The sequence below is a fragment of the Xenopus tropicalis genome, chromosome 1, assembly GCF_000004195.4.
Source record: "Xenopus tropicalis strain Nigerian chromosome 1, UCB_Xtro_10.0, whole genome shotgun sequence".
Lineage (NCBI taxonomy): Eukaryota > Metazoa > Chordata > Amphibia > Anura > Pipidae > Xenopus > Xenopus tropicalis.
Genome location: NC_030677.2, coordinates 147,900,317 through 147,919,027, shown reverse-complemented (window position 1 = coordinate 147,919,027; position 18,711 = coordinate 147,900,317). Strand labels below are relative to the sequence as shown.

The 18,711-nt window shown below is 41.1% G+C and overlaps 1 protein-coding gene across 1 annotated transcript in view; it reads right to left on the bottom strand.

Annotated features, from left to right (window-relative positions):
* The window catches only part of grk3 (G protein-coupled receptor kinase 3), a 127,018-nt gene extending 108,553 nt beyond the window's left edge, over positions 1 to 18,465 (bottom strand). Inside the window, exon 1 of the mRNA XM_002932071.5 lies at positions 17,031 to 18,465. Within this exon, the coding sequence (XP_002932117.2) occupies positions 17,031 to 17,143 (113 nt within the window). The 5' untranslated portion in view covers positions 17,144 to 18,465. The remainder of the gene's footprint in view (positions 1 to 17,030) is intronic.
* Positions 18,466 to 18,711: the final 246 nt, after the last annotated feature.

Sequence of the window (18,711 nt, the reverse complement as noted above, 5' to 3'; positions counted from 1 at the left end):
TTGTGCATAACCAAGCCCAATTAGGATTAAATTTGGGAACAAATGCCTTTCTGGTGAACATAGAAAGGTCCTGGGGGTATAACCTGAAGACCAAACAGAGTGAGTGTCATGGGAAAAAGCTTAAGTGGCTTTTTGAGTTATTAATTTCAAGTCCCCTATAAATTCTAAACATCTGAGCAGGGCCTCTTTTAATTCATAACAAGATTATGGATATATGAAAATACTACATTACAAGCCATATACAGTGGCTTGCAAAAGTATTCGCCCCCCTTGAACTTTTCCACATTTTGTCACATTACAGCCACAAACATCAATCAATTTTATTGGAATTCCACGTGAAAGACCAATACAAAGTGGGGTACACGTGAGAAGTCGAACGAAAATCATACAGGATTCCAAACATGTTTTCAAATAAATAACTGCAAAGTGGGGTGTGCATAATTATTCAGCCCCCTTTGGTCTGAGTGCAGTCAGTTGCCCATAGACATTGCCTGATGAGTGCTAATGACTAAGAGTGCACCTGTGTGTAATCTAATGTCAGTACAAATACAGCTGCTCTGTGATGGCCTCAGAGGTTGTCTAAGAGAATATTGGGAGCAACAACACCATGAAGTCCAAAGAACACACCAGACAGGTCAGGGATAAAGTTATTGAGAAATTTAAAGCAGGCTTAGGCTACAAAAAGATTTCCAAAGCCTTGAACATCCCACGGAGCACTGTTCCACCGATCATTCAGAAATGGAAGGAGTATGGCACAACTGTAAACCTACCAAGACAAGGCCGTCCACCTAAACTCACAGGCCGAACAAGGAAAGCGCTGATCAGAAATGCAGCCAAGAGGCCCATGGTGACTCTGGGGGAGCTGCAGAGATCTACAGCTCAGGTGGGGGAATCTGTCCATAGGACAACTATTAGTCGTGCACTGCACAAAATTTGCCTTTATGGAAGAGTGGCAAGAAGAAAGCCATTGTTAACAGAAAACCATAAGAAGTCCCGTTTGCAGTTTGCCACAAGCCATGTGGGGGACACAGCAAACATGTGGAAGAAGGTGCTCTGGTCAGATGAGACCAAAATGGAACTTTTTGGCCAAAATGCAAAACGCTATGTGTGGCGGAAAACTAACACTGCACATCACTCTGAACACACCATCCCCACTGTCAAATATGGTGGTGGCAGCATCATGCTCTGGGGGTGCTTCTCTTCAGCAGGGACAGGGAAGCTGCTCAGAGTTGATGGGAAGATGGATGGAGCCAAATACAGGGCAATCTTGGAAGAAAACCTCTTGGAGTCTGCAAAAGACTTGAGACTGGGGCGGAGGTTCACCTTCCAGCAGGACAACGACCCTAAACGTAAAGCCAGGGCAACAATGGAATGGTTTAAACCAAAACATATCCATGTGTTAGAATGGCCCAGTCACAGTTCAGATCTAAATCCAATCGAGAATCTGTGGCAAGATCTGAAAACTGCTGTTCCCAAACGCTGTCCATCTAATCTGACTGAGCTGGAGCTGTTTTGCAAAGAAGAATGGGCAAGGGTTTCAGTCTCTAGATGTGCAAAGCTGGTAGAGACATACCCTAAAAGCCTGGCAGCTGGAATTGCAGCAAAAAGTGGTTCTGCAAAGTACTGACTCAGGGGGCTGAATAATTATGCACACCCCACTTTGCAGTTATTTATTTGTAAAAAATGTTTGGAACCATGTATGATTTTCGTTCCACTTCTCACGTGTAAATCCCTTTGTATTGGTCTTTCACGTGGAATTCCAATAAAATTGATTGATGTTTGTGGCTGTAATGTGACAAAATGTGGAAAAGTTCAAGGGGGCCGAATACTTTTGCAAGCCACTGTAGTAATATGATGTCATATATATTAACAGAAATAATGTGTGTTCACTTACAATCTTGCTCTAATTTACATTCAAACTGGGATTTCAGGAGTAGATAAGGTCAGCCCCATAGTTCGGGAATAACCAGCCTAGTTATTCTTGAGACTACAGCAGGAGATATTTAAACTTAAAATAAGTTTAAAACCTTTGAAAAATATGTCCAGAGGACGTGGGATGCCAGCTTAGAAGCTTTATGATCGTAACTGTGCAATTAAAATAACTTTTTTTCTATTTCCACATGCACTTAAAGGACAAGGAAAGGTTAATATAAATTAAAATTAAGTCTAAAGGCATTCTTTTTAAGTACTTACTGCATATCTAAATTCCCAGATCCCTGCTTGCTTCTCTGAGATATGGTGCTGGCAGCCTACAGCAGTGTGGAGACTACAGTGACATCACTGAAATCTCTCTGTCCTTCCAGTAGCAATGCACATTTGTGTAACTTGATCCTGTCTCCTGTTCTGAGCTACACATGCCCACCAGCCAATCAGAAGCGGATCTGCCAAGGGGGGGGGGAGGTAATGAAACACATGTGCAGTATGAAGCAAGGAGGGAAAGGAAGGAAGAATACCTTTTTAAAGATGGCTGCCTGTTCAAGAAAACTGATAGAAAATGTGAAGTGTGACTGAGTAAATGTTTGATTAGGTGAGCCAAAAGTGTGGCATTTTTACTAAACAATAGGAGGACTATTGGGCAGTATGCTTTTAAAATTTTGACTTGCATTCTCCTTTAAAACACACTTCCATTATTTTACCCATTATACTATGTTATCTTACAATTCAACTGATTTCACTTCACAGTAAGAAGATGTCATTCTTTATTAAAGGGCACCCATCATAGGAAATTTGTGTTCCCCACTTTGGCACGTTCATTATGTGTATGAGTGATAGCACACGCATGTACATGAGAGAGCTGGGGCTCTCCTCATTATTCACAGTCGCAATGCCAAAATGGCACTCCATAGGAGCACTTTTTTGGGGGGGGCAAAACAGTATTGTTTCCCCCCAACCTATTATCTATGATAGGTACCCTTTAATTGATTCAATAATTTGTAGAGATTTATTGTGCTAACTGTAATTGCACTGTTTTTCAGTTAATGACAGACTGGCCACGTTGCAATAATGAATACTTTTTGCACCGAAATCCGCTGCTTGTGTGCACTAACAGGCTAATCCCATGCCTGTCAGCTCACACGCATTCAGGAAGTGAAAGGCAGTGGGGCTTGGCTTTTCTCCGCTGGCGTATAAGTGACTTGTCTGCCATTAGCTTTAATCTCAGGAGGCAGATGGTATCTACAATATTTAACCAGATGTATTAGCTTCTAATTGCATTGTGTTTAAGGTTAATTTCCCACAGGTTAGTTTGAGCACTAAGGAGAAACAGCTTTCAGGTTATAGATGGGTACTGACAGTACAGCCAAGGCCCACTGGGGATTATTTTCCCTTATGTAATGCTTTATTTAATAATAAGATGAAAAACATACACTACATAAAGCTGCATTTGCATTTACATGGCAGTGACTTAGATGCAATGTTAGTTTCTACACATTCTAAAGCTCATCTGTTTCACTTAATGGTAAAATGAATCAATAATGCCACATTTTTACCAGTTAATCAGATCTAGGATTAGGCCTGATTAACTGGATAATCTATGGATAATTCTCCAATTCTGCACATTTATTTGGGAGAAACAGGATTCAGTTTTTTATCAGCACCTCTGAGCAGGTCTTTACATTTGTAATGTGTACATATACTTCTAATAATAAAGCTGCTGTTCTTTCATGTGTGAAACCATTTACACTGAAATAAGGCAACAGGGCACTTGTTTACTTTGCAAAATAACAGATGAATTCTGTAGAGTGCTATGGCTTTAGTACCTAGCCTGGGAGATAAACATAATTCAGATGCCATTCATGGCTCGTTACAGAATTTAAGAATGCAAATATTTTGCATATAAAATAGGACATTTATTGTTAAGAAATATTTATTTGTAGGCACTGGTTTGGAAGATACAAACACTAAATAAAAAGGTCTGCCATTTCTGTAAGAATGCCCATTAGGAATAATTGGACTGAGAACTAATTTTAATCGTTTTTTTGGTCTTCAAGTGTTTTGTCCCAGATAAATTACCTTCATAAGCAGCAGTGCAATCAGTTCACTTCTAAAACCTTATGGCTTTTGTAATGTCTCAAAATATTAAATCTTATAGCAAACCAGCCCCTAGTCAATGTTTACTGTATTACCAGTAATGCATGCACATGGGTCATGCACATACATGAATATCTAAAGGAGTATATTTTTCATCCCGCCTACACAGCACAGAACGCCAAGCCAAAAAGCATTCCAAATCACCCCACATGCTGTTAGCACAGGCCAAACATGCCAAAATGTGTTTGATATGCAATGTAGCTTTTCACTGCAAAAGCCACCTGAATAATCAGTTAACCCTGCAAACAGCACTGCAGCATTTAAGGAAAGATTCTGGGGCCGATTCACTAAAGGTCGATAACGCTTATTGCATGCTTTTTTGCATTAAAAAGCATGCAATAAATAAGTACCGATTCGTCAGTCATTTCACATGCGTTAATCCACATATCGCATGCGGAAAAAAACGCATCATCGCAAAGCATTATTTCTAATGAATTGCGTTAATTAGTGAATAGAAATAGCACTAACGCATAATTCAAACACATATGAAGAGTTAAACGCGCTAAATATCATATTAATCTGTGAGAATATTAACACCTACTTGGGGTAGGCGGTACTTATAGTATGTCTTGGCCCTAGAGTGATGCATCCTCCAGTTTTAAAGGAACAGTAACACCAAAAAATGAAATAGCTTTAAAGTAATAAAAATATAATGCACTGTTGCCCTGCACTGGTAAAACTGGTGTGTTTGCTACAGTAACACTACTATAATTTATATAATAAGCTGCTGTGTAGCCACGGGGGCAGCCATTCAAGCTGGAAAAAAGGAGAAAAGGCACAGGTTACATAGCAGATAACAGATAAGTTCTGTAGAATACAATAGTGTTTTATCTGTTATCTGCTATGTGCCTGTGCCTTTTCTCCTTTGAATGGCTGCCTCCATGGCTACATAGCAGCTTATTTATATAAATTATAGTAGACTTTCTGAAGTAAACACACAACTTTTACCAGTGCAGGGCAGCAGCACATTATATTTTAGTTACTTTTATACACTTTCATTTTTTGGTGTTACTGTTCCTTTAAGGGAAATGGTAATTTTCAGAACAGTAGTTTTCAGAAAATAACTGCTACGTGCGTAATAGCGTGCTCTAATATGGCGTGTATGGCTAATATTGCGTGCGATTTTTCACACACGGCGGAAATTATCGCGCATGTGTTAAAATATTGCGTAAAATCGATCATCACAAGTTAAATAACGCAAAGAATATCGCTTCTCAATTATGACACGTGTACTTTTAGTGAATCGAGTATTAAGTCGCAAAAAATAAGAAACAATAAAAATTAGCGATCGTTTTATCGACCTTTAGTGAATCGGCCCCATATCTTCCAAACTAGGATGTAGGATCATAGATAAATATATTGAGAATGATGGAAAAAATAAAATAGCTCAAATGAGCACTCTGAGTGCATTTATTTTTGTTTCTATGGTTTATGGCCCTTTTAGCACATCTCCAGCAAATGTACCTTATTCGCTGGAGAATGATTCCTTCAAAAATATTTATTTTTAGATATTTAGATACTGCCCTTTAGATCATTTCTGCACTTTTTTTATGTCAGGGGTTGAGCCTCCTCTGATGCACAGGCTTTGACATATTACACACAGGAGCAAGTACCTGCCTTTTAAAGCCGACAACACATCACACTAGGTAAGATAGGAAGCTACAACTCCAAGCTGACCATGCCATCCCTAAAGAGCTAGCTTTGGGGCAGCGTAAACACTAGCAATGCCAGCTGTCAGTGACCAGAGTACCAACAAAACTAAGAACCTGGGAGCTTCAGAACACTTATAGATAGAAAACATTTGCAACCGGTCCTCATATTTTTAATTTTTAGTGTTTTTTTATTTATGTAATAACAAGAAAATTGTAGCCTATCAAAGCAACCATTTTTTGGAAGCTAAAACAAAAAAAAAAACACTATATTAAAAAAAAGGGGGGGTTGCAAAAAGCAGAAAATTATATAGCATACTAACAGATAACTGAAAGATGGACTACTCCTTTAAAGAAGCAGTTTCCTGAAAAAAAAAAACAGCTTTTGTTTCTAACGTCAGTTTGCTGTTATGGTATGACTAACCCAACAAATATTTTAAAAAATACATTGTAACGGAATAGGATGGCCTTTAGCCTCTGCAAATATATACATCAAAATGCTTGCTACAGCTTCCACTAGTGCCAATGTGACACATTCTTAGACAATACTTGGTCTTGGTGGTCAAGCAGTGTATTTAACAGTTATATAGGCATGGAAAACATAATATTTCTGCAGATTACTGTGCTGGTAATGCAATTTACAGATCAAAGGTAAGTATGGGTATGGTCCCTTGTATGTCATCCATCTGTTCAGCCCGAAATCGGATGAAATGCATATCAGTATGGTACATGTATGGCGAGTGTATGGCAAATTAATAATCTGTCCTGAGATTTTTCTTTGTCACCAAGCTCTGGTCTTGACCTTAGCAGTTTATGTTCATTTCCATTTCAGATCTGCAATGAGCTGCTTACATACATGGCACACTAACTACAACTGCTCAGAAGTGTGTTGTCGGCCAAAACCAGCCTGCCATTGCTAATGGCAGGAGGCCACTATTCACAGGCAGTCCAAGTATATATGCAGGTGCATAGAGGACACACTGTGCCAACTGTGCCATGAGCCTTAGAGCTTGCAAAGGTCCATTATTAAGCTCTTCACCCAAGTTGGGCCTAATGACCCAATTACCAAGAGCCTTACGAAAAAAAATTGCATGCTGAAAAGGTGCTTAACATTTGCAAAAGTTTTAAATAGAGAAACAAAATGTGAAAAAAGCCAAAATTTAAGAAACTCAACAAGGGGGCTGCCCTAGACAAAAGATTTAAGGAAGCACTCAAGCAGATCCTATGAATAAGTGATTTAAAGGAAAAGTAAAACTTCATTACAAAATGTAGGACACACTATAGCCTTATGAGTTTTGTAGACACAGCCACTTAATCATAGGCTTATAATTAAAAATGCCTGTGTGCACGAAACTTAACCAACCTGTGTTCAAAATCACATATAATGGTGACCATACATGTTACGTGATCAACTGTACTCTCCATTAACATCCAGAGCTGAATCGTCAGAGGTGCGGGCAGAAACAAAAATACTACTCGTCTGATGATTCAACAGTAAGGGCACATTTACTTATCCACGAACGCTCTGAGCCTCCGTTCGTTCAATCGGTCCAATCGTATTTTCCGCGACTTTTTCATACCTTGCGCAACTTTTTTGGATTTTTAGCGCGGAAAAATCGGATTTTTGCGATCTTCAGAAATTTTCGTTTCCAATTCGAATTTTTCCCATTCGGGATTCGAACTCATGTTTTGATAAATCTGCCCCTATACGTTGGCCATGCTCAAAATCTTCCATCCAGTTCAATAAATGAGACGATAATATCGGTGCGTGAATGCCTACCTTTAGGTTATGGTGTGTCCTACTTTTTTAAAAAGAAGTTTAAATCTATTGTCGAAACATTTTCACAAGTCATATTTTATGTTTTATTGCTTCCAATCTTAAATGAACAGTTCAGTGTAAACATGAAACTGTGCAAAATAAAAAATGTTTCTAATTTCTGCTTTCAGCTCTCTAACCTTAAGTCACCAACTTTCGGAGGGGGCACTAGGGACATAACTGTTCAGTTAATTTATGAGCATGCAGGTCAGATTCAAATGCAAAGTAACTGAACAGTTATGTCCCATATGTCTCCCCCAAAATCACTGATTACTAACTGCTAAAAGATAAGAGCTGTAAAGTAGGTAGTTGTGTTCTGGTGATTAAGTTAGACATTAGTTCTTTCTAGACTTCAAAGATTACATTTTTGGTTAACTATGTTGAAAACATTTCTTTTGCACGGTATGTTTCATTTCTACACTGAACTATTCCTTTCAATCCAGCATAAAAATAATTGTACATTAACATTTGGAGAACTACGCAACATCTCAGTATTCACAAGCACATACATACACACTCCCTTTTCCATAAAATACAATGATACAAATAAACAAGCTGGAAGTAGACACGAAAAATAGTTGCATTCCTTATATAAACCTTACATCTGTGCTCAACAAGAAAAATAAGGTAACTTAATAAATGGTGGAAAGTCTGCTACTGGTCTGATAAACTTAAACAACCAATCAGCAGGTAACATTTACTGGTGAGACGTAAAAACACACACCTAAACTCTGCCCCTTTTATTACAATGTAAAGAATTAGATCAGGCTGAAAATGCATTTCAACCAAACAGTTGTAAAGTTTGTGCAGAGTGTTGCTTTTGTTGAAGCAAATTTCTAAGCATAATCATAGACCGTTCAGCTTTGAGTCTGATGCAATATTAGTATGCTTTTCTGATTAACTTTTATTGCAGCAGCTGTAGCCATTCGGTCAGTCAGCCTATTAAAAACCCTGTGGATTCCAATCAGTACCACTGTTAACGTGGTAACCAGGTCTGCCTTCCATAGAAATGCACCTGAGGATTAGAATGTTTATTAAGCTTGTCTGCAAATGACGCACTTAACATGCTGATCATCATATATAACACAACATATGTAAAACATAAAATATTAATATAAATATTTGGGCGTCATTTGTCCTTTAAAGGACACGTAAACCCTATTTCATATGTTAGATACACCCCAGTGAAATAAACTGCTAACTTTTTCCATGGGCCAGTGCTCCTGGAAAACTGCAATGGCCCATGGACAGACAATCTAAGCACTGCTCTAACATCCCCTTATCTTTATATCTTCATTCTTTGGCAATTGCACACACACACAGTACAGTAAAAGTTGCCTGGTTTACTCTACTGCGCATGTAGCAACAGGAATTGCACAAGGCATAACAGGGACGTTGGTAGGAAATTGAGTAAATGCAGGTGCAGAAGGAAAAAAAAACTAAGCAATCTATTTAATTGTTGGGTGCCTAACAATTTGGCATCCCCCAGTTAAATAGGGGTTACATGTTCTTTAATACACTTATATAACAAAATGGGAAAAAAAATTGATTAAACCAGCAGCAAAATTTGCATCTTTTATTAAATATCCCCAAAACCTCTCTAGAGCTATTCAGTGTCATGTTTGAAAGAGATACTTTGAGAGCTGGCACTAAACTTGGGCACTCTACCCTGCTCCAAAGACGATTGCCTCATGTCCTGAACTAATTGGCCCCAGGAAGTTTCCCTCACTTCTAGATGTCAGTCTAACTTGTGAAACCCATACACTGTCACACGGTATTTCCAACAGGCATCTGCCCAGTTCTGCTGGTATTAAACAGGCACTTTATCCCATACATATGCCAGAGGCAGGAAGATACACAGCCACACACGTATACTGCTTTTTATATGCACTTGCACCACACAGCTACAATCACATCTATGCAATGACATGAGCAAATGGTACATTTCACAGGATTTTCCCTTACATAAAGTAAAAGAGGTAAAATCAGATTTTAATCATCTTAAATTTAAGCAACCAGTTAATCTGACTAAAAATCCCTTAACTAGGTAGATTTCGGCTACAGCTTACTGAATTTTGTAAAGACCAAAAACCCCAGCTGACAGGTCTGTAACTCTATGTACCACTGCTGTTTAACTTATGCTTTGTTATCTAGCTCTGACCTTCGTGTCCATTAAAGGGGCATCTAGAAGCTGTTATAAGAATGTTAAATGATAACTTACTGTAAAAATTTAATGGGGTTATGTAATAAAAGGCATTAAGTTTGCCCAAGATCAGTAACCCATAGCAACCAATCAGCAGGAAGCATATACTAGTCACCTGTTTAAAAGCAAACATATTACTGGTTGCTATGGCTTATTGCACCTGAGCAAACTTAGTGCCTTTTATTGCATATGGGGGTATATTTATTAAATGCTTCATCATACTAAGATAAGAAATTTCAAAAAATAATCAATAAAATATTATGACTTGTTTCTGAAATAAGTTATTCTTCACTATTTCCCTCTCAGCATCTGTCTCTTCTCATTCAGGAGTTGTAGTCTGATTTTGATTGACAAGTCTAATATAGCCTTTGGGGTGTGCTTCTTTTGCCCAGACAATGTATTAGAGCTCCCTATTTTAAAATCACTAGAAATCCTGTCTCTCTACATGCAAAATTAGTATCAAAGTAAGTTATTTTAATAGATTTTGTTTGTACTTGAATCATTATTTGAGTCAACTTTCATACATCTGCTAAGAAAGAGAGCACCCACAAAAGTGTCCAGATGATTTAACAGGAGACATAGGATAAATGATAATAACATCTAATTTTGTAGGCAATTATGAATAATATATGGCGCTGGTTTCACTTTGGTCTAAAAATAGATACTATCTGTTAAAATGGCCTCTTTATTGGAGCTCCCTATAGATCCTGTCCTGAGAAGGGTTGGTGTGTCACAACGGTACCTTCCAGAAGCACAGTAGTAGGGGGATAGCCAGCCACCAGCCTCCCTGCACAGCCAGGGAAAGGAGGCAGCAGGAAGTGGAACAGATGGATGGGACTAGTGGGTTTCTTGAAGAGATTTTCAATAAATCAGCACAAAACACTACTTTTTAAACCACATTCCTCATTTAGATGAGTACAATTGGCACAATATTGTTTTTCACACATCCCCTTCAAATATGATGATTTTCTAGTTTGAATTGTGATACAAAATATTTGTTTAAACTCTACATCTCTTTCAGTGATCTTAGATTTCCACAAGAACTGGCAGAGATAAAACAGGGAGGAGTTTTTTGGGTTTTTTTTTAATATTTATATGCCAGACCCAACTTGTGCTTTAAGTATGTCTCACATAAGTAAAGTACAACCACCATCTACCCCAATACTGGAGCTCCAAAACAACAGGGTACAGCAGACACGGGTGGGTAAGCAAAGAAAAATTAGCCCATGACTGCAAAGCCAGGAACAAACAGAATTTGTTTACTTAAGCCTGCTACTTTTTACTGCCACATGGAAGCCTGTGTGTATTCTACCCTCTGGCTGTAAGACAGACAGTGATAAAAACCAGCAAGAGAGAATGAAAGTGAATTTATATGCACAGGCATTAATATTATGTCTCTGGACATTATTTGGATTTCTAATAAGGTAGTTATCAGTGATCTCCAACTTGTAGCTCCTTTGGCTGCCTCTGTTGAACTATGATGTCCAACATGTCTAAATGTAATTAAGGAGACATAATTAAATGTGGCCATACACAGGCATATTTCAGCTGCTGATTTGGGCCACTTTCCTCTGCCTGCATTTTGTATGCAGACAGAGGAAAGCAGATCTGCTGTCATCCGCTCTTCCATGTGGCCCCATTGACAGGCATGGCACTGGCCTGTCTGGAGCTACAACTTTTGCATTTCCACACAGATATCGGTTCAGCATAGCTCCACACAGGCCAATGCCTTGCTGGTCAATGGGGCTACACGGAATATTGTATGAAGTAGTGCTGGGCGGTATACCGGTAAAAACCGATCACCGGTTTTTTTTTTGAAACCGATATGAATTTTCTACATACCGGTGTGCTGAATACTTCCGGGTGCGCACGTGACGTCAGCGCGCACGTGACGTCAGCGCGCACACTCTACAAAAGCGCCATCGCTAGGACGCATTCAGAGTCGGATACCAATGTGAGCTGTCGGGGGGGGGGGTGCCTGGCCAGTAATTATATTTTATGTGAAGGGGATGGGGTTGTGTTTGGGGGGGGGGTGGGGTGGGGGGTTATATTTATGTGAAGGGGATGGGGGGGTGTTTGGGGTGGGTGGGTTATACTTATGTGAAGGGGATGGGGTTGTGTTTGGGGGGGGTGGGGTGGGGGGTTATATTTATGTGAAGGGGATGGGGGGTGTTTGGGGTGGGGTGGGGTGGGGGGGGTGTGTGCGGATGGGGGGGTGTTTGGGGTGGGGGGGGGGTGTGCGGATGGGGGGGTGTTTGGGGTGGGGGGGTGCGGGGGGTGGGGGGGTTGCGTGCGGATGGGGGGGTGCGTGCGGATGGGGGGGTGGGGGGGCTGCGTGCGGATGGGGGGGTGTTTGGGGTGGGTGGGTTATACTTATGTGAAGGGGATGGGGTTGTGTTTGGGGTGGGGTGGGGTGGGGGGGTGTGTGCGGATGGGGGGGTGTTTGGGGTGGGGGGGGTGTGCGGATGGGGGGGTGTTTGGGGTGGGGGGGGTGTGCGGATGGGGGGTGTTTGGGGTGGGGGGGGTGTGCGGATGGGGGGTGTTTGGGGTGGGGGGGGTGTGCGGATGGGGGGGTGGGGGGGGTGGGGGGGGTGCGGGGGGGGTGGGGGGGTTGCGTGCGGATGGGGGGGTGGGGGGGCTGCGTGCGGATGGGGGGGTGTTTGGGGTGGCGGGGGGGGTGCGGGTGGCGGGTGTTTGGGGTGGTCACCTAATCATGCATGGGGAAAAAAAAATACCGTCAAATACCGTGATACCGATATAATTTTGAAAAATACCGTGATATAAATTTTTGGTCATACCGCCCAGCACTAGTATGAAGGCAGATGCACTTTCCTCTGCCAGTGTACAAAACGCAGGTGCAGGAAAGCAGATTATCTGCCTAGTGTGCCCACGTCAAATTTTATGCTGTTTTTAGTTTCATTTCACTGCTCATTTGCATAAAACATTTCATTTATGGCAATTGTAAGGAGCCTCGTTTCCTTTCTCTAGTAAGCTAAAAAAACATTTTTTCAAAAAAAAAAAAAAATGACAGTCCTTTGACTGTATGTGCCCTTTGTGTAAAACATATCTGGAAGGTTTTCAAAAAAGTAAGGTTTCTGCAAGAAATACATTGTATTCAGGGTGTGAATGTACGGACACTGACATAAATTAATACATGTACAGGATCCATGTGTACAGATCTGGTTTAATACATTATATAGCCAAAAGTAGTATCCAGGCACCATCTGCCTGTCCAATATAGCATTCTAAAACCAAAGGATTTAACACAAAATTAAGGTGGCCATACATGCACCAATAATATCGTACGAAACCTCGTTTCGTACGATATTCGGTGCGTGTATGGTATGTCGGCGAGTCGACCGATATCGCAGGAAGCTGCTGATATCGGCCGACTCCCCGATCGGACCAGTTTGAAAATTTGGATCGGGCGCCATAGAAGGCGCCTGACCAAAATCTCCCTTCAGTGCTGAATCGGCAGAAGGAGGTAGAAATCCTATTGTTTCTACCTCCTTACCTGCCGTCCAATATAGCATTCTAAAACCAAAGGATTTAACACAAAGTTAAGGTGGCCATACACGCACCGATAATATCGTACGAAACCTCGTTTCGTACGATATTCGGTGCGTGTATGGTATGTCGGCGAGTAGACCGATATCGCAGGAAGCTGCTGATATTGGCCGACTCGCCGATCGGACCAGTTTGAAAATTTTGATCGGGCGCCATAGAAGGCGTCTGACCAAAATCTCCCTTCAGCGCTGAATCGGCAGAAGGAGGTAGAAATCCTATTGTTTCTACCTCCTTACCTGCCGATTCAGCCCTGAATGGTGTGTGGCGGATCTGACGATGTTTCGTGCGAACATCGTCAGATCGGCACGTGTATGGCCAGCTTTAGTCCTCTCTTTTGCTGCTATTACAGCCTTTTGTCTTCTAGTAAGGCTTTTCATTAGATATTGCAACAGTGTTGGTGGGATTGACCCATTTCAACCAGAAGCACATAAAAGTGATTGAAGGTGCTGATATGAGCCAGTTATGCTAGACACACAACTGCCACAAATATTCATTAGGTTTGAGGTCCAGGCTATGTTGAAGCCAGTCACGTTTTTCAACTTTTATCCCACCAATTCTGTATGGACACTTTGTGCACAGGAGGGGGTTCAACTGAAAAAGAAAGGGTTTTTTTCCCAAACTGTTGCTGCAAAGTAGAAAACCCAGAATTGTCAAGGATATCATCTGAAATTACAATCAGAATTACACTCTCAGGCAAGTAGCATTCTCCCACCATCTGGATAACCCATACTTGCCAACTAGATGAAGTACAGGTTATCACACCAGAGAACACATTTCCACTGTGGAGTCTAAGGACACCCACCTTTACATGACTTTAGCCAAAGCTTCTCTCTGTGCATGATGCTGTTAGGCTTGTGTGTGCAGCTGCTCGCCCATGGAAGAACCTTTTGTGAAAAGGACAAGTAAAAGCTTAAACACTGGGGGTCAGTTTGTTAGAGACTCCCCAGTAATAATAATCTCTAACCTGCAAACCTGAACTGGTGTTCCTCTTTACTGAAGAACCAAATGCACTGGTTTGGGGTACTATTCTAGAGAGCACCTCATTGATATCTTGACTTCTTTCCCATCACTCTTGCAGCTGACCTGGGCCATGTGCATTAGATTTTAAATTTGACTTTTACTGTCTAAAGCTGGCCATACCTTGATGTGGACAATATTAGACTGATTTGCTCATTTGGCCCTAGGGTCAAACAATCGGATTGCAACAATTGCATCAAGGAGCCAATGCGGTCATTGTTCTATTGTCTAACAAGATTTTTAAAACTGTCCAAACAATATCTTGGTAACTTTCACACAGATATTGGTCTGCAGACTTGGACTGAAGCACTTATATTGGCAGATAAAATCTGCCTGTGTGTGGCCACCTGTAGTGCTGATTTTACTCTACTGGACATGCATACAGTTTAGTGCTGCCTCTAGGGATCACTGGGACAGGAAGCAAGCTTGAATAGTCAATTCCACTAATCACAAGTGGGGGGTGTCTATTTAATTTTGGCCATAAAGGGTACCTGCAACACAAGTATTGTTGACCACACAAGTGTGGAACTGTGGGCCTGTTTACTGCTAGGTTGGCCAAATACGTGATAAACATGCCAAACTGGAACTTCAGTCCAAACATGTTTATTAGGCTGACAAAACATTGGTGACTGAACAGCAATCAATGGAAGTGATCAAGCAAAGTGATTGTTCGGGGGAGGAGGGGTACGTAAACAATTGCACACCGACTAAACTGTACTAGTAACAATCCTTGTTATTACAAGTCTAATGAAAGGTTTTCACTGACTGACTCACTAGTTTTCACTGACTTTCATTAGTTATAAGATATACATTTGTATGTAGTGGAACGATTGCATGTATATCGGTATATAATCAAGCAACAACATTATGCTAAATACTTTTGATTCTGATCTGCCATTTAAATTAAGGTATAATAAAAAACAACCTTTAGAACCTTTAGCAGCAAATATTTATATTTAAATGCATACTAATAACATATAACAAACTTTTGGAAATAATGCTATTATGAGGTAAAATGCGGCCCTGACATCAAATGCTATGCTAATACAGTAAGAGATATGCACAACACTGCCCTCCAATAGGTCACTGCAAGACATTCACCATCAAAGCTTATCCGTGGTACTCAGGAAGTCTAAAAATGGATGCAAGCACCGTTGAACTGCCAGTTAAAGTAAGTAGCAAATAGGATGACATAACTACATGACAGATCCCATCAGACTTTAGAAAAGCAGGAGCACTTTAGGGTTTCAACGTTTGTGATTAATCATATCAAAATCATGTATGTGTATACATCTGGATGTGACTTCTATTTCACAATACAGTATCGGCAAAAATATGGCTATTCAACAATATTAGTGTCTGAAATCTCACAAAGTGATACTGATGAACTACAGGGGAAGCCACCCTGTATACTGCACCAAGTAGCACTTATTATTAAATATAGTACAGAGGCATTTACACAGCATAAATTATATAAGCCTATCATCTGAAATCAGCTTATATATGTAGTACTAGACTTTCATTCAAGGATTGTTATATTAGGATACTACAGTAACAGCAAACATTGATACGTAAGAAGCAAAAATATTGTCATAATGTCCAGCGAACACAGAGTTACTTTACAGTGTCCACATGCTTTGTTTTTTAAAAATGTAAACATACTTATTTACCCCCTTCTGTGAATCAGCAATAAATATGGCACCCCTTGATCATATAATGAACAAGACCAAAGGCCAAGTAATTTAATTCTAGTCACAAGACTCTGAGGTGACTTAATGGGTGGTATATTGAAATATACGAATAATGGCATCATTATTAAAACAGGAACAGTTATAAACTCACTGTGATTTCACAAGTCTAAGATTAAACTTAAATTGACATAAACATAACAGTTCTACAGGTCTCACATCATGTATGCTATATAAGGAACTGCTGTTACATTTTAGCACCATGGCCTGTATAAGACTTACAACCTTCAGGCTTGACGTGTTATATATATATATGGAATTTACAACATTCAACCAGCCAAGTGTAGTTAAACTACAACTCAACATCTGAAATTTGACAAATGATGCTGGAAGCAGTTGAAGCCCCACAACAGGAGCTCTGCTGCTGCACTCATTGACTTGACAGTGTTGCACTACAAAGACAGTAGAGTATTATTCATGCAATTATGTTGTAGTGCCCCGATGGGAACCCTGCAGCCCTCCAGGTTTTAGGATGTTAAACTACAACATATTAGTATCCCACCAGGTTGAGGGTCACATGTTTATAATCCCAATTATTAAGCATGTGCAAGTTTCATTATTGATTACTTCTATTATAGGCTTAAATTAGAGTACCTGTAGGAAATTATCTGAACAAAATGCTGCAGATTGTAAGATCTAATAAGCAGGGCTATATTTACTAATTGCATGTTAGTATTAATATGTAAGATTTCTTTCACATTTATATACCCTCACATTGTACTGTGTTGTATAATATGATGGCCTTTTGAATAAATGCTTGTAGATAAAAAAAAATTGCCTGGCAAATCAGAGCAAGTGAACTCACGTCACTTCAGATTGCAACTTCAACCCTAAGGAACTACAACACCCAGAATCCTTCAGGAGCCACCACTCAAGACCTTTTTGCAGTTTGAGGGAGCTGACAAAAAGAGGGGCGTCATGGCAACGCCCACCTACTTTACCTGGGCTCAGGTAACACGATTTTCTTGCTGGCCCTGGCCGCCGGGGTAGATTTGCTCTTCTCCATCGCCATCAGATAGCTGACATCGGCCAGCACCGCCTCCAGGTCCGCCATGTTGGAGACAAAAATTGCAGATCCGCTCACCGCCAAACGCGACTTCTACACACTCGCACTGAGGCGAAATTCTGTTCCTCTCCCCCAGCACAAGCGCTTACTAATAAGGCCAAAACATAAAATATCCAGCGGGGAAAAGCAGATACGGACACCTGGGTTCCTTAGTAAAACAAAATAAAGCGTGGAATCCTATTAGCAGGAAGGGATGCTGCGGCTTCACATGTATATTTGTCGGTGTGCAGATCCCGTACCAGAGAGGCAGGGAAGAGCTGGGGGGCACGGTAGCTTTAGTAGGATTCCCCAGGCCGGCAAAAAAAAATCCAGCGTGAGAAATCAATATCCGAGCGTCGGGCCTCTCCTGTTACACGGGGGGAGAAAGGAAGAGCGAGCAGCTCGGGTAAAAACATCCAATTCGCCTGCTTTTTTTTCTTATCGGAAATCCTAGTCTGTTTTCGGGCAGGGCAATATCTCCCCCCGGCCGGCGAATACAAATCACTGTTAAATAAACCGAGGGCTCATTGTCAGGGCCTGAGGGGGTTTCTATTGCATAAAGACCGCGGAGAGTCCCCTCAGGGTGCTGCCATGGTCATTCACACGGTATTGCCTACACACAGCCTTGCAACTTCCCCTGCCAACATGTTGCAGGTCGCCTGGCCCCAACACTGTAATGCTTATGGCCCCCACACTGTAATGCTTATGGCCCCCACAGCAAGGAGACGGTGGCACCGGCTAAACAGTGGCGAGCCGCCCAGTGCTGTACCAATGTATATGGGCTGGGAAAGCAAGCGGGGCTCTAGGGAAGCGGCCCTTTCCCCCGTACTGCTGCTGCAGTGGTACAGTCAGGAAGGAGCGATTCCCCGCAGCGCTGGCTCCATTTAGCATGAACATAAAACCATTCTCCCTCCACTCGCATGGAATAGAAAAGGCAACAAGTCAGGAGCTGTCCTGTAGCAAAAAACATCCATTAAAATGGGGTACAAAACGTGCAGAAAGAAGTAAATCGCACCGAGCCCGATATCCGTCCTCCTTGCGCTGGAACAGCTGCTATGGTCTTTGCAATGAATTCACCTTCAGGCTTCCCTGGCACAATAAAGGGCCCAAACGTCCTGTTCTTACGGTCGGGCGGGGGTGAGGGGGTCAGTGTATTTATTTTCCTGCAACGTGCAAGATCCCTTTTTCTTCCACTGCTGACAGCCTTGTGCTTCTGTGCAACGATCTACTAACATTAGCAGAGAGGCTGTGTGATGTCTCTGGTTACTTCCTCTACCGTGTGTGTGTGTGTGTGCGAGAGGCACTGCTAAACTGCGGCTCTGGATTCCCACTTGCACAGGATCTGGAAGGCTGACAAGTAGATCAATAGGAAACGAGTTCTACCTTAACCCATTCACTCCCAAGCGATTTGTCTTAAAAATATCTACTGCCAAGCTGTTTTTAGACATTTTTGACAAAAAAAACCTACATGAAATAAGATACATTATTATTTTTTTCTAAAGGAATTTATCTAGAACATTGTAAACAATATTTTTATTTAGTTTTTTTCCAAGAACGATTTCATTTACTTACAAAAA